This window comes from Melospiza georgiana, chromosome 4 (assembly GCF_028018845.1).
Source record: "Melospiza georgiana isolate bMelGeo1 chromosome 4, bMelGeo1.pri, whole genome shotgun sequence".
Taxonomy (NCBI): domain Eukaryota; kingdom Metazoa; phylum Chordata; class Aves; order Passeriformes; family Passerellidae; genus Melospiza; species Melospiza georgiana.
Window position 1 is genome coordinate 23,995,648 of NC_080433.1, and position 22,319 is coordinate 24,017,966.

The window sequence follows — 22,319 nt, forward strand, 5'->3', positions numbered from 1 at the left end:
TGATTACTGAGGGGAAATTACTTTGTTTTTTCTTGAAAAGACCTTACCTGTTCATGTTGAAAATTTTGAATCCAGTTTTCACTCCAAAATGCCTCCCTCTCAAGTACAATATAACATTTGAAAGTGTACACAATGTAAAATGTCTTGAGACATTTCTTCCCTACATGGGATCATTCCTTTCCTACAGTGTCTCAGTTCCTGGAAGAATACTGCTTGCGTGTCTGAGCATAATGTCATGATCAACATGACATTTTAGCAACTCAGATTTGGGCAGAATGACACACACGCAGCCATTAGAGTAATCAGTAAAGCAAGAAGAGCTCAAAACATACAAGCATCCCACAACCCTGAGTCATTATTTACATTACCTTTCCCTGGACGTGGCAAAGAATAGCAAATTCCACTCCCTCACTCCCCACACACACAAACAGTTGAGGGGTTTTTTCCCCATAAGATAGTCCTATCCTGCAAGGACTAATTTCCACTGTCAGATATCCCCCAGCCTGTAGATATCCCCCAGATTCCCTGCTAGAATCCATTCCTGAATCTGAGAAGGAAGAATGACACCTTATGGAATGCCTTTTCATTTGTCTCATTGCAGACAGAAGGAAAAAGAAAAAAGAGAAAAGAGAAGAAGAGAGAGAGAGGGGCACTGTCTCAGCTCAGATCCTTTATATCTACAACATAAAGCAGTACATAAAAATATATATATATATATATATATATATATGTATGAAAGTAACATATTGAAAACAGGGAACACTTATCTACAGTGTTGCATCTGCTCCAAAGCAAAATTCTCAGTGGCTCTGATTTAGGCAAAGGATTTTTCATGAGGTGTGAATTCATGGCTAACCAGCAATGCCTCTAAAAAAAATAGTGATATCACAGAACAATTACCCAACCAGCAGAAAGTCAATAGTGAACACTCCTTTGGCACCAAAGATACCTGCAGGGCTGTTTGCTGCTAGAGACAAAGCAAGCATTGGCCTGGGGACAAGAAAGCAAACAAAGTCCCATTTTCCCTCCAAAAGAAACCCTGAAAATCAGGATTTTTTTCCTGTGACAAAGAATAGGTCAGGGTTCATGAGGCATTGCAGGGGGGGCAGTCCTCACCCAGCACCTCACCTGGATAACGGCAGCATGACTGCTGCCATTTAATAGCTCAGAAAAGCAACAAATCCCTGGGCCAAATTCCCCGAACTATCTCATATTTTACTACTTTATTTTCATGAAGCTGCTATTCAAGCTGCACTGGCCTGATTGCCTTGGAGAAATTATCATTATTTAGCCACCAAGCCTCCTTTGCAGGCACTGTGGCAGCATCACATCCCTCAGGGCTTCATGTGTCACCCTTCAAACCCTCCCCAGGTATTTAATTTACACATTAAAACTTCTGCTGCAAACGAGATTGCTGATAATTAAAATATGTTTTCAGGGAATCATCTGTGAACAGGCTAAGCAGCTGATCTTGTTACTGTGCATGCCCTATCCTGCAAGTGTCCATCCCCCAGCAGAGATGTATGAGCCATTCCTTGTGGGCTTCTCATCTGCTAGGCAGATTGTAGGAATTGAAGTAGTTCTCCCAGAAGGTGACAGAACTCAAGACACAGAGAAATGAAAACACAAATTCAGGAGGCCATTACTACCAAGCAAGTCTGCTAGAAACAGCATTACGTAGAAAATATATGTAAAATTAGGATGCCTCTGGCCCAAATCCCATTGTAAATATCACCAGCATATACAGCCCTATTCTACCTTTATCTAAAATTCAGGATATGGATGATTCCATTTCCTAATCTGCAGAAAAATGATGACATTTACTACTGATTACCCAAGAGCCAACAAAACATAGATGATTTTTGTACACCTTTTCAATTTTCTCTGAATCTCTTGGAAGCCTTTTTGAGTAAGGTACCTCATAGCTGAGCACCAAGAGTCTGGATGGTAATTAAAAGTGAGTCAGTCTGCCCATTCATCTATTCAAGCCACAATACAGTTATTAAAAAAACCCCCAGGATCCATAATATGGATTTTGAGCTTTGACAGCACAGCCGTTCTACTTAGCCACCTTTTATTATGGAGCATTATTTTATTGATGATTTAATCACACTTAAATTCCATGGGGCTACTTCAAAATCCTGTCTAAAATGGAGACATAATTTCCCCTTAAATAGTTAATCAACTTGTCAATATTTTCATCACATTCACTTCACTACCACTGCAAACCTTGCCTTGCCTGTTCAACTTTAATTTTATAAGAGCTGTGTATTACATTTCAGCTCCATATAAGTAACATACAGAAGCAGAATATGTTTTAGCTAATTAATGCTTCTGCAACTAGAGTCACTGAAAAATATGCATCAAATATTTATGTAATTGGCTCCCTAAAGAAGTAAAGCCTTGTTCTGAGTGCTGAGAGATTGAAATACAAAGTCCAAAGACCTACAGCACAAAAGATACCAGTCTTTATCCAATGCTCCATTACTCTGTAACTTCCTTGGCTTCAGGAGGTATTCATTAACAGGGATAAAGGTCTAGGACTCGCATTATATTTCCATATCCTTTTAAAATTAATATTAGCTACTATTGGGTTTTCCTCTGCACTTTGGATGAATGTTTTGAGGCAATTAAATGTCCATACTGAGTGCCTGCAAGGTGTCTCACATGTACTAAGGACATGAGATGTTTTCCTGGGAGCATCCACAGAGCACATTGATAGATTCTGGGGGAAAAAAAAAAAAAACATAATTTTTTTTTAGGCTTTTAAATACTACTGAATTAAGCAATATACATGATATCATTTTGGCTATGCTTTGTCCTTAGCAGCTGACAGGAGAGACGCCTTCTCCCACTGACAAACAGGAAGCACCTTAGTGCAAAAAAATAGTGAATTTTAACCCCATAAATAAAATCAACTGCAGCACTATAAGCTTTGATTTGAGTCAGGCTGGGGAGGTCTTAGCTGGTTGGGTTTTTAAGTCTATGTGGATTTTTTATTTGGGTCAGGCTGGGAGGTTTGTTTGGCTGGCTGGGTTTTTAAATTTACATAGATTTTTCTGCACAAAAATTCAAAAATATGCCTTGGAATATCAAGCAGAAAAATCAAATCACAACCTCCATCATCAATAATATTAATATCAGCATTGAGGAACTTAAGGACTTCCTTTCCTCTCAAGTGTAATGTAATCAAGGGAGTTTAGTGAGACATTTTGGAAACAACACTAGCTCAAAAATTGAGGTTAGATGAGCTTCTTGGAGGATAATTTACATTTTGTTTTAGAATTGTCATCTTACACTTGAAATAATATTTCCTCTCCCAACTGCTATTTAGCATAGTACATTTCACTTCCAATGTTCTTGAAAATGATCCAGATCTGTCAGAATGCCAAGGCACATCTCCAATGTCCTCTTATTCCATACCTATTATGCCTTACCATACATAATTATAATTGAAAATGGTGTGTGTTGCATTCGCATTCATTAAAGCAACAGTAAAATTCAAATTTAAGAGAATGACTGGTTTCAGATTAGGTGAAACACAATTATCAGCTTCCCCAGGAACAAATAACAAACAAACAGAAACAAAACAAAACAAAGAAAAACAAAGCAAGAGCAAAGGTAAAGGGAAATTAAAAAAAAATTAAAAACCCAGAAACAACAGTAAAAACAATAAAATCCCAGGAATGTTTTATTAAGAGAAATGAAAGTTTCTCTGGAGGACAGCAATAACAAATGATATAAAGTTATTAGGAAGTTGGAAATGTAGTCCAAAATTCCTTAATTCACAAATAATAACTAGCTGAATTGAGACAGTCCATAGTTTTGCCTATTTCCCACAAATTCAAAAACAGCAATATGCCTCTCTCCACATACAAATTATACATCTTTATGTTTTTCTTGTCCTCTTCTTTTGCACATTTGACAATGTAAGTGAGAAAGGTGTTTATTCCCTAATAATCAAATATATAATAATCATAAGGCCACATATGGGCAAACATATTAACATCAGAGAAATTCTCACTTTTCCAAAAAAAGATAGCTGAAAAAATAAAGATTTTTAAATAGTTGTAACTCTGTCTTGTGTTCCTAGAGATGAACTTCCTGATGTCTAAAAGGTTTAAACCAACAAAACCAGCTTCTGGAATAACTCCCATGTCCCTACTCCCATGTGAGGTTGGTAAATCCAAACCATTCCCTGAATCAGGACATCCCATCTTTTTTAAATTAGTGGATTTTCTTGCAAAACCATAGGAAGATGATGTAATGCAGAGAAACTAGGTCTGCTCCAAACCAAGGGTCCAAAAGTGGAATCTCTCTAATATATCTACCTTTGCAGCCAGGTCAAACTTTTCTCAAAACCTGGTCCAGAGTATATTTTAGAGAATATATCTCAACTTGCAATAGTATTATATTTAAAAAATATGTTTCTTATATTAGCACTGAAAAGAAAAACAACAAACAAAAAAACCTCCACCAAACAAACATTCAGTTTAGCATAATCCAGTGGAAATGTAGTAGTTGAAAGTCCACTGTGCTGTACAAAAATACAAATGCTGCTTTAAGGCTGTTCTCAGTTTAATGAATTTATAGACACATATTTTTTCCCAGGACTAAAAGCAGAAGTTTTTCCTGTATCAGCTCAACATACAATTTTAATCCACATATAAGGACAGCTGTGCCTTTCACATGTGCCTACTCAGCAGTTTCAAGGAAATTCACAGCAAGAAAAAGGACAGAACCTTCAGCATGTTCCAACAGGAGTTAACTAACAGAAGAAAAAAATCAGTGAAGTGAGAAAAAAGAAAGGAAGTAAAAGCCACAGGTCATGGGCAGGGAAGAAAAAAGATAAGGCATAGTCCTTCCAGCCTCTTCCAGTTTCTCAGGAGATTCTGAAAGGGAAAACTTTTTCCCCTTTTGATTAGACAGCTTGTGTGTTGGGGAAGGACAGGAGGAGGGGTGGGGGACAGGAGTGACTCTGTACATACACAGTTAGAGAAGTGATGGAATGGGATTTTTTGTAATTTTCAAAATCAATTCATTTTTTCCATAAAAGAACTGATCAACAATTTCCTGTGAACTTCCCAGTTCCTTTACAAAAGGCCTTTTTCTCTTCATAGTGAAGACTGTGACAAAAAGGGCTTTTTTGGTCAACACTGTATGATATTATTTATCACTTTTTATATTATTTAAGAGCATGTTCCATCACTTGGAAGGAAGCCAAAACAGAATTTGTATCCAGCTAGACTTAGGGTAAGAAATGTGTCAAATAATCAAATCCAAATATCCTGCTTGACTTTTTGGGTTCTGATGAAATTCAGAACTGAAAGGGGTCTCCAAAAACAGTTGATCTCCTGGGTTTTTGTGCAATTTGGTTATAAAAATCATAGCAGTAAGATGGTCGTGTAATGAACCAAAACCCAGAGCACAGCATAAAAGAATCAGGATCTGAGATCACTTTTTTCTGCTCAGAACAAGGATGGCTCAGCCAGGCTATGCGGTGAAATACAACCCAGAGCCACCTGCAACTCAGAAAATTAAGCAAGGAAAATGTAAAGAGTCAAAAGACTTTTCTATTTCTTTCTACTCCTGCCAGTGATTTAATTATGCATACACTATGCTAAGCCAGTCAGTCTCAAATTTTCAGATTCAGTCTGTGATTTGCTCCATGTTGTGGAAGTGCTGACTGGTTGCACTGGAAGCAACACAAGCTGTAAGTTCTCAGCACGTATAAAAAGGCACTCTAAATATCTCAAATTTGGTGTCAAGAACACCAGAGCACCTAAAACCAGAACCCAGAAGGGATTTCCCTTCATTGGATATAAATATCCATGACTTTCAAAGGGGCACAGAGGGATAGTACAGAGCTCAGTGCAACAACATGAGATTTGGAAGACCTGTGCTCAACTAACTGACTGGCAACAGCCAAGTAAAATAACCATGGCTCCCAGCTGACGTGAGCATAGTCACGCTGAAAATATTGTGAGGATATACGAAATGTCTTAGCAGTGTTCCAGCAAATTACTTAAGAGATACTTTCTTCATTTTAGCAATATTGAAGTTGTTGGGGGGATTTTTGGCAAGAAAAGTGTGTCTGCTGCATGCCATACGAACATTTAGACAAAGGAATACATTTTCACCTGAAGTAAGTTTGAAATTTCTACTCAACACTACATCAAACAACAATAACCATCATGTCTTTCTCAGGCAGAAAGGACCAAGCAACACAAACACACCCTGGCCACCTTCTTAGCTTCACACCGTTTTATGGGCATCCAAAGTGTCCATTATCCATCCGGACACCCGATACCATGTATGAGGTGCAAATCTCCCCCTCTTACCTCGGGGTCTTTCTCGATCTCCAGCCCCGCCTCCAGCAGGTTGCGTTCGTACTCCTCCCGCTGCAGCCGCCTCTCCTCCTCCAGGGTGTCCAGCGGGCTGAGCTCCACCACCTCCAGGCCAGGCAGCCCTGGCCACTCCTGCAGGGCACGCTGGCCATCATCCGGCTGCTGCTGCTGCTGGGGCTCAGCACGACCCTTCCCAGTGCTTCCGTTTGAAACTAGGGCTACAGAGGCGAATCCGCGCCTCGGCTCCGGGGAGGCGGCGCCAGGCACATGGCGGGCCAGGCGTTTGCGGTAATGGTAGGCCAAGACGTAGTCAACCTTTCTCTTGCTGTCCCTGAAGTAGAGGCCACTCGGGGAGGCCTTGTCCCTCGCCCTTGTCTGGGTCCCTTCCACGTAGTTGTTGATAGTCTGGGACAGAAATATGGGAGTTGGACAGACAAGAAAGCCAAAAGACCCAAGTAGGTGGGGGGGGGGGGGGGGGGGGGGGGTCAGTCTATCTCCACATGAAGCCACTAAGAATTCAGGTATGACCTACAAATACTAATTTTGCACACCAGCCTCACTTCATTCCTCCTCTGGCCATAAACTAAGCATAGTTTAGTTTAGTTTATCCCAACATTTGGGATTCCTAAGCAGGTACAGAGGTACACCCCAACTCTGTCGCCCTATTCTGCACGTGCACAAACTAAGGCGAGAGGACATCCACATTATGAAAGGGCACAGAGAAGTGAGAATAAGGACCACATTATAGGCCATGTACCATGTGCTGTGGAGCAAAGCAGGCACGGAAGGGAATCAAAATCAGTGTTGGAAGGGAAGAAATCAATCTTAGCCAGAACAGAAGAAATATCTTTAATGTGGTTCAGAAGGTCCAGAAGGGCCAGGCTGGACAGAAACACTTTTGAAAATACCAGGGATTAGAAGGGATATGTCCCATAAATGGCTAGCCATGCTAGCTTATATTTTAACATATGAAAAGACTGTGTGACTGGTCAGTAACACAGTAATTCCCGCAAAAAGGAATCCATGGCTAAAATCCTTCAAACCACCCATGTTGCATCCAGTCAGCCCCTCAGACCATCCCTGCTTCACCATCTCCCTCTCAGAACCCTTCTGGGATGCAGGTCCAACAGTAATCCAGCCATCACTCATCAGCCTGGATGGGAATTCTGCAGCATTCATGTGGAAGTCTGACACTGAGGCATTCATTAAAGGCAGCCCGTGAGTTTTTGAAACTGTTTGCAGCCACCATTTCCAGCACAATGCTGCCGTGTAAAGCCCTTCAGAGAGCACTCTAGAGTGTTTTGCTTCTTAGTCTCCCACAAAGTAGCTTTCAGTCATCACGTCACTAAATAAATCCTGGGTTTACATGTATGCTACATTCTTCATCCTTTCACAAAATTATCACTGATTAATCTGTTCTGCACATCACACTCATCACACCCTTCATGTCTAAAGTATATATACAGTCCCTTTAGGCACATCCAAAATTACGCTCAGCACTACATCCTGACAGAATATAAAACTGCTTTTGAAACATCCTTTTATTTCAATTCCCCATTTCCTGATTAGATACATTTTCATGTATTACTCACAGGAAGCCCATGCAAACTCTCCAGATCCATCTCTACCCCAGCGAGGGAAAACCCGTGGCAGATTTCTAGTGTCCCTCCCAGAGAGCTGCAGGCTATACAGTGCAGAAGGAATGATGTCACCACAGCAGGTCACTGGTGCAAGGCAATGCATTAGCAGGCTCTAGAGAAGATGAGCTCTGAGGATCCTCTCCTCCCTTACTGGAGAGTGTGGGCAGAACCAAGAAGCACAAATAAGAAACAGGAGAGGGAACAAGGAGGTAGAATGTGAAAATCACTCCAAGGTTTTCCTGTTTGTTACTGTGTGGAGCCACCTGGCACATCCCAGTCACCTGAGAGAGCACCATAGCAACACTTGGGGTTGCTGGAGTTACACAGGGTATGAGGAGAGTCAACAGTGATACCCTCTCCGTGGACTCTTTTCCTCTCTCTTGGCAGCAAGATGCCATCCCCATAATTATGGGTGTCCAATTCACAGAAAGCTAATTAAAATTTCCACAGATTTCATTAAAGACATTTCCTGCCCCTAAATTTGCACTGCTTGCCTTACCATGTGACATTCTGGCACAAGAAGACTTTTTTAGGGAGGAACACAAAAAGTCACAATTTCAAAAATGCCTCTGAAGGAACTATCAAGATCTTTCTCTCCTCCTCTCTCACAGCCACTGTAAAAGTCAGAAACAGTGATGTAAATGACCAGCTCAAGTCCTGCATTCACTGCCTCTTCATGTTTCCAAGACATGAAACCTCCACACCAAGGAATAAGAAAATGGGAAGGCAGGATCAGCACTTCATGATGATTTTGTTCTAGTGGTCTGGTAGCAAATATATCACTACAAATACATCCCAAATGTGCCTCCTCTAATGACAGCTCTCCTCTGAACACTACAGCCACACCTCACTTACAAAGGGAATCAATCCAATCCAGCCCCCTTGGTCACAGCTGACTCAGGGTTGACACATGCACACCCAATTTAGTGATCAACCTGGAGATCTTTTCTGCCACTGGAGGCAGTAGCAACCCCCTTCATTCCTGCTCTGAAGGATTTTGGCTAAAGTAAACAATCCAAAAATTTTGGTGAGATTACTACTGCAGAAATTAATCCTTGCTGTACACAGAGACAAATAAACCATCTGAGGCTGTGGTATCACTTTCCTCATAAAGATTCTTCTTCCTGTTTTGATTTAATCAACACACAGGAGAGTGCACCCTGCTCTTCTCACTCTGCTTCCAGCCTCTTCATAATCCCAAATGCACTTGACCTACGTCAATGAATATGAAACCCTACTTACAGAACTTCTGTAGGACACCACTGATTCTTCAAAAGCTCCATTGGTCCCACTTCTGTGCCAGGAAGTCCGGTTCTGAGGAACAGTAAGGTATTTGCTATTGTATGCTGAAAAAGAGTCCCTTGCTGATTTTGCTGTCTTCCGTCCATTGAGAGTTGGGTGTGAGGAGGGTAGAGCAAAGTCTAAGGAAGGAGAGATAAATACATAAAGCAGGTTTTGTACAGATAGTTCCCTAATGGAATGTAAAATACTGCAGTCAGTAGGCACTATTCATTTCTAGTGATGTGAACAAATCCAGTGGCATCAGGTAGAGGTAGAAACTTGTGGATCGTGGTCATTCTTCAAAAAGAACTCTTTACACATGTGAAATGCTCATCAAGTATATCTAAGATTATACCTACATGTTCTGGTCTTTGGGGGTAATGTCTGGAATTTTTAGACATGCTCTCCATCTCTTGCTTTTGACAAATTGCATGGTCACAGTGCAGAATAATGGAGGGTTTGGAGGGGATGGAGATCATCACAGAATCACAAATGGGTTGGAAGAGACCTGAAAGATGATCTCATTTCTATCCCCACTGCCATGGGCAGGGACACCTTCCACTATCCCAGGTTGCTCAGAGCCCCATCCAACCTGGCCTGGAACACTGCCAGTGATGGGGCAGCTTCTCTGGGCAATCTGTGCCAGGGCCTCTCCACCCTCACAAGGAAGAATTTCTTCTGGATATCCAACCTAAATCTGTGCTCTGTCAGTGTGAAGACATTCCCCCTTGTCGGGTCACTCCAGGACCTTGTCAAGAGTCTCTCTCCATCTTTCCTGTGGGCTCTCTTCAGGCACTGGAAGGCCATAATGAGGTCACACCAATGCCCTTTCTTTTCCAGGCTGAACATTCCCAATTATCTCGGTCTTTCTTCACAGCACTGCTGCTTCATCCCTCTGATTCTCTTGGAGGCCTCCTCACTCCAACAGGTCAATTCCATACTGGCAGTAGCACGCTGAAAAATGCTAATAAAAACCAGTGGATACAGAACCTGTTTCAACACACAGATGTTTCATACTCTTTCCCCCTCTAGTGGTGCCACAGCTGAAATGGGATTGACTGATCCATACTCTCATTCTCTTGGAAAAGCTCTTAGAGGGAAAAACCGTGTCTTGGTCCTTCCAGCATTAGTGTTTTATATCCAGGAGAAGACATCCTGTACACATCTGCCTACATGGTCAGCACCATCATCACTACAGAAACAATACACCACTGCCTCCATGTAGTCAGGACTTTTCTCCAGGAATAAGAAACAACAGCTTCCATCTATCCAGGGAGACACCACATCCATTGTGTACTGCTAAAATCCGGAGGTTGTATTTCCCCCTCATTTAGCTGAGACCATTCTATCCCCTATACTCAGACTGAAACTGCTTCCCCACCACCACATTCGGAGAGAGGAGACAGTGGAATGCTAAAGAAGGAAATGCTTGGACGAGGGTGTCTAACCCTTAAATGTTATGATTATTCTTATATCAATAATGATTATTATTATGTTCTTATATCAGTTATGATTATTCTTAATCAATAACAGATTAGGGTCCAGCAGCACTTGAACAGTCCAACAGATTGACTCACTAGTTTTCCCTGTCTGATCTCCCAAGCAGAATCATGCTTTAACGAAGCACATAATGATGCCATGAGGGAAACTCCAAGAAAAATAATTAATAAGTGAAGGTTTCACTTCCAAAGGCCACACACAATGTTTCTCCAGTATTTTCAGACTAAGTCTGGGATACCTCACAAGACCTCTACACAGTCAATTAAAGACCTCTTTTACTTTCCAGTCCTTTTAACTAGGCCTAGGGAAAAAGCTGCCATTCATTTATAACACGATTTCATCTCCATTATGCTTCCCAGCCTCTAGAAACTGTGTCACAAACCTGAGATTAACACTGGTAAACTGGTGAGGCAGTCAGGGACTCCCGGTCAGAACAAATTTTTTGATGAAAATGCAATTGCCATATTTGTATCTAGAGGACTCTTGTTCTCCCAAAAGCTTTTCAACTTCCTGAATTAAACCAATTGAACCAAAATATTTTGGTTTGAATGCATTCCACATTTCATAGTTCCTGCCTGATACAGCACTGCTCAATCAGCCTCTCTGTACTCCTTTGCCTCAGCTTTCTGCAAACTTAAGGGTTGCCCACATGTGCAGCAATTCACCTCACTGTTTGCATTCCCAGGTCCTTGTCCAAAGTGCCACTATGAAGAAGTTGAACAGACTGCCAAAAGTGGAAGGACTGAGAGGGAGTGTTAAAGGACCACACTGCTTGTGAAAGAGGCAGTAAAGGAGTCTGCCTAAGTAGGAGCTCTATTAAATCCTGAGTAACAGCCAATTAACTGAGCTGAGTGGTCCAGATGATCAGATTATCACAGCACAGCTACTTGCAGAATACGCTGCAAGTGGTTTGGTTATCCAGGGCACAGACAGGGAACTGCTTTCATTTATCTCCCTCTCTTTTTAGATAAGTATCAGAAAGGATCCACATTTCTGAAAGACACCAGAGTTAGAAGAATACTCCTCTGAAAGGTTGTTCAAAACATCTGCAATTTAGGAACATTGTCTGACAAACTCCAATTCCCAAGTAGGGATGAAAAAAAACCAACTTGAACTTACTCTTTCCTTGTAGCTTTACTCAAACGTCTTTCAAAGGACATATATATATATATGGTTATACACGTGCTCTTTGGGTTCTCAGTAAATCATGAATTTTCAGGTCTGAATGTAGATGAAGAAGTTCAGCTCATGCCAAAATTAGTTCTTGTGCACATCTCCACCAAACTCAACTACAGTAAATCATGATTTCCTCCACTGTGTCTTCAAAACCACCATTTTAGTGCTTTTTAAGAATATAGGAATTAGACAGACAAGGCTGTTTGGGTTGTCTCGAATGCCATCTAATTTGCCACCTGTGTGTTCAGGGCTCACACAGTACCTCTCAGACTGCAGGTGGAAAGGGTAAAACAACAAACCCTGACTAATGCCAAACTAATCTGCACAGCCTGAGTGCATCTGCTTGTCTGAACCCCATGCTAACACTCAGTTTGAAATGTCCTGAGCCTCCAGGACACCCAGCAGGAGAATCTTTTGGGTAGGACTCAGTATCTCAGTTGTATTTCTTTACATTTGTCTGTACATAACGCGGATATCCTTTGTCTTTCTACCTCGAAATATGATTGGAGAAGAAATAAAGAGAATCATCCAATTCTGAGTTTACTTATGGGACTGATTTTAATAGAAGCAGTTAAGCAGCAGGGGACTAAACAACCAAGTAGTTCTTGAACCATTCTAAAGAGAGAAATACCAGATAGCTAAAATTTAAAAATCAAATTCTACTATTCTATTATTCAAATAAGGAATTTGAAGTTCACAGGAGAGATACAGCCCCAGAAACAATGAGATAACATGGAAACAACCACAGAACTTTTGACTATGACAGCAAAAGAACAATGACTCAACATTAGCACTGAAAGTTATTCTAAACTCGTACACTGGGAACTCCAGAATGAAGGTTTTATGCAAATAAGAGTCTCAGCAGATTTGCTCCTTTTGTATGGGAATTTAGAGCTCAAGGGTGCCTATTTTCTCCTGGAAAAGGATTTTGCTTACTCCCCACAGTTGCAATGCAATAAGGCAAATGCAGGGGGAAACAGCAGAAGACCAGCACAAGGACTTTGCCTAGTGATTGTCTTTTCCATGTAGATCACAACACTGACCCACAGCTGCTCTTCTGAGCCTTTAGGAGAAGTGAACTCTGCATGTTTTATCTCTGAGCTCTCTGTATGTAACTGGGCTGCAGATTTCTTTCTTTCTTTTTTTTTTTTTCCCTAAAAGAAAACAGAGAAGTCCTTCCAAAGTACTCCTTTCTTTGTTCTCCACCCCATCTTGGCCTATCCCTATTCATAGGCAGCAATAAGAATGAAACAGAAAATAAACTTACCAGGCATGTGTGTTTCCATGTTGCCTGGAGGTTTGGCTGGAAATTGCGTCAGTGCTAAAATAGGATGTGGCTATGCTGTGCACAATCTTCTTCTGCACTGGCTTAAGAAGAGAACAGCACCAGCGGCTATTTCCATCCTGCCTTGATCCTGCTTTAAGCAAACCACAAACTGAAGCTAATTAGTGAGACCTTCTGGTTTGGTGATTACCATCATGGAGGGAAGAGAAGGAGAAAGACCAAACTCCCATGACCTGAGAGGCCACGGCAGTTCTCTGCTGGAGAATTTCAGCACTTTGTCCTCATGTTCCATAGCACCTCAAGAAACAAGGCATCAACAGGCATACTTTGTCCAGAAGGCAGTGGAGAGGAAGGAAAAAAGCTAATGCAGATCCAGGGCTCTACAGCAGAGCCAGTTCTGTCCAAAGAATCAGCACTCAAGGATCAGATTGTCTTGGAGGTGGTTTCTGTGGGGAGGTGTGTCTTTGTATCTACAACGCTTTACAGTGCTCCCAGGTAGGAGGTAAGTGCAGAAAGCTTTTTATAAGGCTGTTTCAAGTACTCAAGTTACCTCAGTGCCTGCATGCACTGTCATTCCTGCATGAAATATTCAGGGGATTATCTTGTAATCAATGGTCTAATCAGAACAGGTGATGGATCCTGCTTAGCCTTCAACCTTGCAATTTAAGCAACTATAGGAAAGAAAAGTTGTTGATGACCAATGCTATCTGAGAAAGGACTCTTATTTGCTAATGATAACTGAAGAGAGATGTAACTAATTCGAGTTCAAATCTTTTTTTCTTTAAGCCTGTTTATGAAACTATGATGGTTTTTCTAGTGTGACAGGGAGAAATGGATTCATTCAATGCCTGAATAAAGTCCAGTGGTTCTGCGATCTTGTAAATCACGGTAGAACACTGTGTCATGGCTGGCAAGGGTAGAAGTTGTCTCTGTCACAGAGAGATGTGCTGATGCACCCTGGTTGTGCTATCAAACCGCTGAGTACATGAAAGGAGCAGTGCAGCTGTTGTTTCCCAAAACTTGGGCTGGGTGATGTAAAATGTTCCCAGCAAGACTAAGAAATTTGTATGGGATTCATTAAACCCCTCCAGTCTTCTTGGTCCCTACTTTGAAATGGCATTTATTATCTTCTAACCAAAATATCAACAGGTATCAAATACTTTCTCCTTTTTACCCTGCTAGTATCTTATAGTACTCTCAGAACTTCTTTCAGAAGTTTTAAAAACAATTAATCTGTTTCCTAGACAGGCACCAAATCTCTTGCTTTCTACGCCTATCTCAGGGAGAAGGAAATGAAAATGTTCTGAAACTTTTGCTATTTTCCATCCACAATCTATGCTGCTCCAACTAAGCTCAAAACCAGAAAGGCAAATCCTGGCTAATTCTGGAATAGTATAGGATTGTAGAGCCAGGTCCTGCTGGGATCCTTGTCGACTTATAGCTCTGCCTGCACAGGTTCCAATTACCAGCTTCTATAAACCATAAGAATGGGTGTGTTAAAGGTGATACACTTATCTCAGGTAATAATATACGCAGCAATATGAGAGGAAGCAACATCCAGCTGCTTAGAATGGATGTAGTCTGCTTTTAAGACTTTCCAGCAGAGAAAATGTGGAAATCACTATCTTTCCTGAGGTATTTGGGTATGGTGCTAATTGATAATGCAGAGCTGTGACAAATAATACCAATATACCTGCTCGTGTTTCTCCTGCTGTAGAGGAGTGGTGCTTGCAAGTCTGTAAATTTAGCAGAGAGATTGCATGTTTTGAATTATTAAGGAGTTATATAAGACTCCTCTCCAAATCCATTCAGCATTCCTGTAAATTTATCCTATAGCACACTCAATAACCCAGCTGGTGGTCCGAAGCAGTGGGATGTGCTCCTAATCATTGGTGGAAAGGTAAAGGCCAAGGTTGCTCAAACCCATCAAGGCTCACAAACAGTATGTATGGACTTGGGAAACAACATTCTTCAAAGCCTGGCTTCTGCTGGAGAATGCAAATGCAAATCTACAGTCAGATGTAGAGTACTGTGTGATGTGCTGGCACACTTGATCATAGGCAGCAGGACTGTGCTCTTCACTCCTGCCAGGGAGAAATGCTGATGAAAGTATTGGAATTGCACTAATTGCAGCTGCCTGTGTGAAAGGCAATGAAACCTGCACAGAGCAGGTCTGAGCCCACTGGCTCCTTGGGCAAAAGTCAGACAGTTCTTTTGGGGCAGACTGCCAGAAAATGTTTGATTCTCATGCCAGCAAGCCGAAGTTAGACATTTATTTACCTCCTCAGTCTGTTAAAGAAGATGGTATAACATTCCCTCCTGCTTTTTCTTCCTTGCCAGTTTGTTTCTACAAAAGGATTTTCAAAGAAGATTCTTCTGGTCTTGCTCATGATGGGGGCTTGGAATACACAGGTCTGAGTAACAATATGTAGACCACACCAAAGTCCCCAGAAATCCCAGCTGTAAGTAAAGCCAGTAAGCGCTCTTCTCATGGGCTGCATCGCACTAACTCAGACAATTAATTATCTAATTAGAAGACCTGTCTGCAGCCATGAAGCCTTAGGCTGCAATCCTGTCAGCTTTCATGAGCTAAGAAGGGTCAGTCTGGGTGAGGGCACAGGCTGAAACAAAGGGACATCCCAGCCACGGTAAGTGGAAGAGGATGACATTTGCCTTTTACTCCCTTCTCTCTTGCTCCTCTCTGATGTTGCACGTTGCAATTCCAGGAATTGCTGATCTTCAGCTTCAGATGAACTGCTGACTACCCGGGTGATCCAAATGCATCTGTCAGAGAACTTAATATTTAGAGACAGCTAGGGGAAGGAACAGGGTAAGGGTGGAGGTAAATTGGTGACAAATCTACTGCAGCAAGTGGGGCTGATACCAATTAAAACCGGGTTTCTCTCTCTGGTATTACTGTGGACTATAGCAGAACACAGATGCATGGAAGGCCTGCTCTTCTACCACTGCGCAGCAATAAAGGTTGTCTTGAAAGAATATTAAAAACAAAAAGGGCTCACAATTCAGGGTGTGTTGAATCCACAACTGACTGGCAAGAGGAAGCAGCAGGGATCTGCCTGGTTCCTCTAAAAAAGAAATACAACTTACTTTTTTAGTTGAAAGCAGAGGAGTTTTTGTTTGCTCCCAAAGGGAACTTTCCTTGCAGTTCAGGAGATGCTTTGACCCATTTAATCATGTCAAAGTCCCATTCATTATTTTAAAATTGTTAGTTAAACAAGAAGCTTAAATAATTCTTGTCTTTCAAAAACACGCATGGCAGTAACAGTCCTCCCTCTCTCATATTTTTGAGAAATTAGTACTTCCCAGTGAAACTGCTTCACTGACACAAGATTCCTCCAGGACCAACAACATTCTGGAAGATCTTTTGTGTTCCATGGCCCAACTAGACAAAGTAGAATTTAAGTCCTTGTAAATATATACTTGGCAACAATAACTAAATTACACCTGCCACTGCAAATTCTGCATCTAAATTAATTCCAACTTTTGGAACAAATGCAACAGGTGAAGTCCAGGCACCTGGAAATAGGTGAGATAGCCACTGAGCTTTCTCCTCGAGTTGGTCTGGGCACGGGCTGAAGTAGGAGCTGTCCTTAAACTTGTACACATGTCTTGAGGACGTGCACAATTTACAGTCTGTCCTCAACACAGTTTCTTTTCATTCAGCTTTAGGAGAAACATGTATATGCATTGCAGAAAGATATTTGGTTGTCTGAACAACCAGTATTGTTTTTGTACTACAAACATCCTATTCTTACTCTGAAGCCTTATCCCATAATTACTGTACTCCCTGAAAAGAATGGGAGGAAAAAGAGCAAAAAATTATAAGTCCACTGTGTGTCACTAAGGACTGAATTGGGGAATGAAAGTGTAATGTCTCTGCAGATAACACCAAATGATTTGAGAAAAATTCTTTAAGTATAAGCAACTGCTTCTGAGCATGATTTATTTGTGGTTGTCCTTTTGGGATTTTCATCAATAATGTGGATTAATTTCCACAGTGAAATGAAGAGAATCTCTTTCCTACAGTCCACCCCAAGATGAATCAGACCGTGATCTGTTGTGCTGGTAAGCTTTATTGTTTGCTGTGTCTATAGAATTTTTCAGGATTCTAATGGATAAGGCAATGTACAGAGAATATTAGGCTTGCATTGTGAAGTTCCTCCATCATAAAACTTCAGATTAAGCAGCTGGGCTTCTGGGCAATATTCATGGTGTGCACTTGCGAGCATGGCATTCGCACAGCGAGGCGGAGGGGATGTAGAGCTGCACCATGGTCCCGTTGGGACAGCGTAGTGGGATCGTCACCGTGGTGGTCTGAGTGGCTGTACAGCAGCTGCAGTGGTCTTCCCACTGCCCTGTCTGAGCAGAGTAACTGGTGGTGCTTCTGCATTTGCCCTAAATGGAAAAAGAAGAGAGCTGAAGTTTGAACAGAGCCTCATGATACTCAGAATCCTGGTTCCTTCCTTCAAAATATCCATGGGTGACTTTGTCCGGCTTCCATGCTCTGCTGAAAACATGAACTCAGAAACAGGTGCCTGGCTGCAGAATGCAGGGTGCTGCACAAAGAGTAACTTCTTATGAGCATAATCAGAGCAAAGGAGAGGCAACTAAACTGCTCACACACACAAAAGAGCCCAGAATTTAAAATCTTATAGGGAATGTCCAGAGCTATGGTGTTGGCTTTTGAGTAAATGTGGTTATCATGCATTCAGAAAGTGCTTTAGCCCAAATGCTGCAACTCACACACCCACTGTTGTCCTGCTGGTGCTATTATTTCTTGTTCTGCTTGTCTGGCCACTTAACTAAATTAGACCAAGCTGTCAGTGCCTGTAGCTATAAGCCTTCATGATGTCAAAATAAGTAGCCTCACATAACACTGTCAGAGTCCATTTCCTTTGGTGGCTTTGTGCTCTTATTTCCCAGTCTAATTAAATTAAAATATCCTATCATTATCAGGGACGACTTTAGAAAAAAATGTACTTAATATTGTTTATTTCCGATGTAAAATCTGGACTTCTGCAGGAGAAAAATCAATATTTATGACTTTATGGCTAAGGACCATTTACTTTGTAGACAGGACAAGAGCCTAAGAATTATTAGTTATGCCATAACTTGGACTGCACACAAAGGTGATTAAAATCCTTGTATGGGGTTTTGTTATCTTGGAAAGAGCAGAGATGGGAACACCCAGAAGGGAAGTTATGCTCCTGTCTTAAAAGGAAGTTGCCATATAAGGTGTAAGCAGTGTTGGGCTAGAAATTAAACTTTTAATCTGATTATGGAAGATACAAGACATGTAGAACACAAGAGTTTGGTGCCAAGGCTAGCTGAGGAATCCCAGAGCTTTTAAGGCATACAAGTCAAATCTTGGCACTTGGGTTTAAAGGTCTTTTAAAATGCCATTTATCTAAATACTTATTTAAATTCCCCTAATCAACCTAGAGGCTCAGTGCTTAACTACATACTTAGAACTGAAAATAAGCTTCACAAATGTGAAGATAAATATTCCTCTTTTTTTAAGTAGAAAGTCCTAACAGAGCTACTTCAGAGTCATTAATTTCTGCTGGAAGCAAGAGAGTGGGATGAACAAAGCCTTTGTGTCTAACATGTGCCATTTTTCATGCTGGTTTGACTAGGGAAAATTCAGCATCAGCAAATTACTTCAGGAAATGAGTGCCAATGAAGTTAACACTAAGCCAATCAATGAGAAACTGATGTTCCACTTACTGAAGTGAAACCATGGTGAAAGAAATGGTTTCATTTAGGGAAAGAAAAAGGGGGTTGATTTTTGTTATTTACCTCACAATGAGAAATGGGCACCTCCTTTTCAGCCACACATCCATTGACATTCCCGTACTGCAGTCTGGTACTTACTGGATGGCATTCGACCTCCACACCTACCAAGTAAAAAAAAAAAAAGAAAAAGAAAAGAAAAATTTCAAAAGTGTTTGGCACTGCTGGCAATTGCTTGTTGTAACTTATATCCCTTTACTCCTGAAATTGTTGTCAGTGAAATGTTCTTCCTGGTAAAATCTCTAGTTGGGTGTGTCTCAAAGTAATTCATGTAGAGCTGTGTGAGTATTTCACACTACAGCGCTAAAGTTCCATTAGAGAAGGGTTTCCCTCATGTTTATTTCAATTGACTGCTTTGTTCTAAAGTCACCTTGGCCATCAAACACCAGCCTCTCCCCTGGTCTTAGACAATTCTCCTGTTAACTCTAGTAACCAACAGGGACTCTGTTCCCCCCCTTTCAAAGAGAACCTCATCATTAACATGCTCAATATAAACTAAGCCAGAACATTTTCTTCTGAACTCTTGCATGTTTTGGTCTGCATCTAAAGACTTGTGAAGGAGCCAATGCTTTTTTCAGTGGGTATTTTGTGCATAAACAACAGCAGCTCTGTGTAGTGTTACTGTAGTTTTATGTCACTGTGAAGACAGACGCCTACTCATACCCATTTCTAACTAACCAACAAAATTTCTGTGTTTAACAGAATATTGGACTGATTTTTCAGTACTACTCCAGAACACTTCAGAAAGTTTAAGGAATTCAGCAGGGCAACTGCACAACTAAGTACACACACCAAGGGAAGAGAAAGGTATCCATCTTCCTACCAGCAAACACAACTTTCCATCAGCATGTTGGTACCAAATTGACTCTGTGCCTTGCTAAAACCTTAAATTTCATAAAAAAAAAAAAATACAGCTCATATCTGGTTCCAGGGCTGAACTGCCCTTTCTCTTTTAATGATTTCATCACTCCTTTATAAAAATTGTCCACCTGAAAGTTGGACAAGTTGTGCTCACACACTTGAAAAGCACAAAAAAAAAAGTCATCAGCCTCTACACACATCTGTTCTGTTTTTGATCCTGACTTATCAACTTGTTTTCTAGTTACTTTACCTCTGATATTTACTTTTTTTGTTGACTGTGCCTCCTCTGCAAAGCTAGAAGCTAGTGCTTGTAACTTAACAAGACAGGTGAGATTGAGATCAACAGAGAAAAGAGATGCAACTTCTTTGTTAAGTGGGAAAATAAGGAATAGCCTTTGCCAATTATCAAGTCCTGTGGCTAATACCACAAAAATCTCAGGAGAAAATAGGAGCTGTTCACTTGTTCCACAAACTAAAAGCTGGAACAATGCCCTCAGACACACTAAAAAATTCCAGTTGTGAAGGCATAACATAGGAAGGGAAACTGACTCCTCAACCAGCTCCTTCGCCCAAGGACTTGTTGGACTCTGCTAAGCCAAAGGCATCAGCCTGGACTTGAGGGAATGAGTTCTTTGCCCAATTCTTTATGGCACAGAGACATCTGAAAGACAGACTCTCTCAAGACGCTGGAAAATAATGTAATCTATGTCCATGAGAAACTGAGAACTGAGCTACATCCAGGCAAAACATCATTGGGAATAAGGATCTGAAGGTCCATTCAATATGGGAGGTTTTAGGCAGGCAGCACATTACTTAGATCAGCTTGCCTTTGCAGCTGCAGGGAGGTATTGCTTTTAAATGATTCCGTTAAATAAATCTATGCATTGATCTCTGCTCATTTGGAACTAGTTTCTCCTCAAGTACAGTGATTGGCACTATCTACCCACCACCCTGTCTTTTAGATCTCAAAATCTGTTTTTGTTAATAAATAATTTTGAGTATTCCTTACTTGTAGCCTGGTAGATTAAAGGTCTTTTAACCAAATTACCTCTTTGATCCATTTGATGACAGTCTCTCAATAGCTTTCTGACTTCTACCTCTCAAGCCAGAGCTCAGTGATTATCCAGACAGGCAAAGGCTGCAAACTCTCTAGGAGTTACCATCCTTCATCAGGGGTATTATTGCAGCAGCTCCTGTGCCAGTGTGGTGATGGGCTGCTATGCTGGCCATCATTTATTTATGAGCACATGCATAGCAACAAAAAGAAAATTAAAAGACATAACACAGATAAGATCTTGATATTCTGACCTTAAAAGAGAATTTCAATCCTTTGTTATATTTTTCAATTTTATATAAGCCACAGTATTATTTTTTACTTATAGAGGAGAAAACTGAGAAGTTATCTGCTCACAAATGCATCAGTGATTCATTTTAGAAATGAGAACTCAACCCTGCAATCCTTCCTTATGTAAGCATACCCTTCCTACTCTCACAGCCTGACTGACATTTGGATTATCCACCCAAAGATGCGTGAAATTAAGAGTTGCAGGATTGACCCCTAAACTGACAAATTTAAGAACCAGTCAGGCTGTTCCATAGGAATGCATTTTCCCTACTATTTTTGGTTAATGTTATCAAAAACATTACTGCCACCAGGGTTGGGCTTTTTTGATTAATTTATTTAAAGTTGATCATTTATTCATGAAGTGTTTTCCTCACATATTCAGCAGTATCAGGTTATGGGACTTGACAGGCTGTCTGTGCAGGACTATTCATGTTATCAACAGATGATAAATAATATAAAATAATATAAAATATAACAGATGATAAATAAGATAAAACATTCATAATTAACATCTGCATAAAATGTGGAGAGTATCTATTTCATTCTAAGCACTTGAGAATACTGTCAAAACGCGTGTTCTAGATGACAAAACATGACAGACAGCAGCATGTCAGAGGGTGGGCTTCTTTAATGGTTTATTATAACCACATTGCTAAGCTCTGGTTCATTACCCTGCATATTATGGAAAATGTAGGTACTTACACATTCTGTCTTTTCCATACAAGATTTCTGGATTATTTACTTACACGTGTCACAGCAAGTGTTGCCAATTTTTGCTATTCTGCCCTAAAATTATATAAAAAAAAAGGAAACTCAGATGTTGGCATAAGTGATACACTTCTGATCTGCTGGAAGAAGATGTATAAAGCAGGATACTAGGCAAAAAAAAAACCCAAACTGAATTTCTGTATTATACAAAATCATAAATCTACATTAATAATCTTTATCAACTTTAAGATTTTGAACTTGTGATGGCATTTGCTGGTAGCTAACTGGAAGTAATTGACTTATTAGCAAGTTCGACACCTGAAGATATTGCTCTCACCTGCTATTAGGAGCTTTCTAAAATA

The 22,319-nt window shown here is 40.8% G+C and overlaps 2 protein-coding genes across 2 annotated transcripts in view; both read right to left on the reverse strand.

Moving 5' to 3' along the window:
* Nucleotides 1-13,230, reverse strand: part of ANO2 (anoctamin 2) — a 147,857-nt gene extending 134,627 nt beyond the window's left edge. The window contains exons 1-3 of the mRNA XM_058022401.1: nucleotides 13,212-13,230; nucleotides 9,230-9,408; nucleotides 6,342-6,752 (exon numbers count right to left, since the gene is read on the reverse strand). Coding sequence (XP_057878384.1) covers nucleotides 6,342-6,752; nucleotides 9,230-9,408; nucleotides 13,212-13,230 — 609 coding nt within the window. The remainder of the gene's footprint in view (nucleotides 1-6,341; nucleotides 6,753-9,229; nucleotides 9,409-13,211) is intronic.
* A 4,075-nt stretch (nucleotides 13,231-17,305) lies between these two features.
* The window catches only part of VWF (von Willebrand factor), a 121,126-nt gene continuing 116,112 nt past the window's right edge, over nucleotides 17,306-22,319 (reverse strand). Inside the window, exons 50-52 of the mRNA XM_058022400.1 lie at nucleotides 21,996-22,035; nucleotides 19,050-19,147; nucleotides 17,306-17,645 (exon numbers count right to left, since the gene is read on the reverse strand). Coding sequence (XP_057878383.1) covers nucleotides 17,457-17,645; nucleotides 19,050-19,147; nucleotides 21,996-22,035 — 327 coding nt within the window. The 3' untranslated portion in view covers nucleotides 17,306-17,456. The remainder of the gene's footprint in view (nucleotides 17,646-19,049; nucleotides 19,148-21,995; nucleotides 22,036-22,319) is intronic.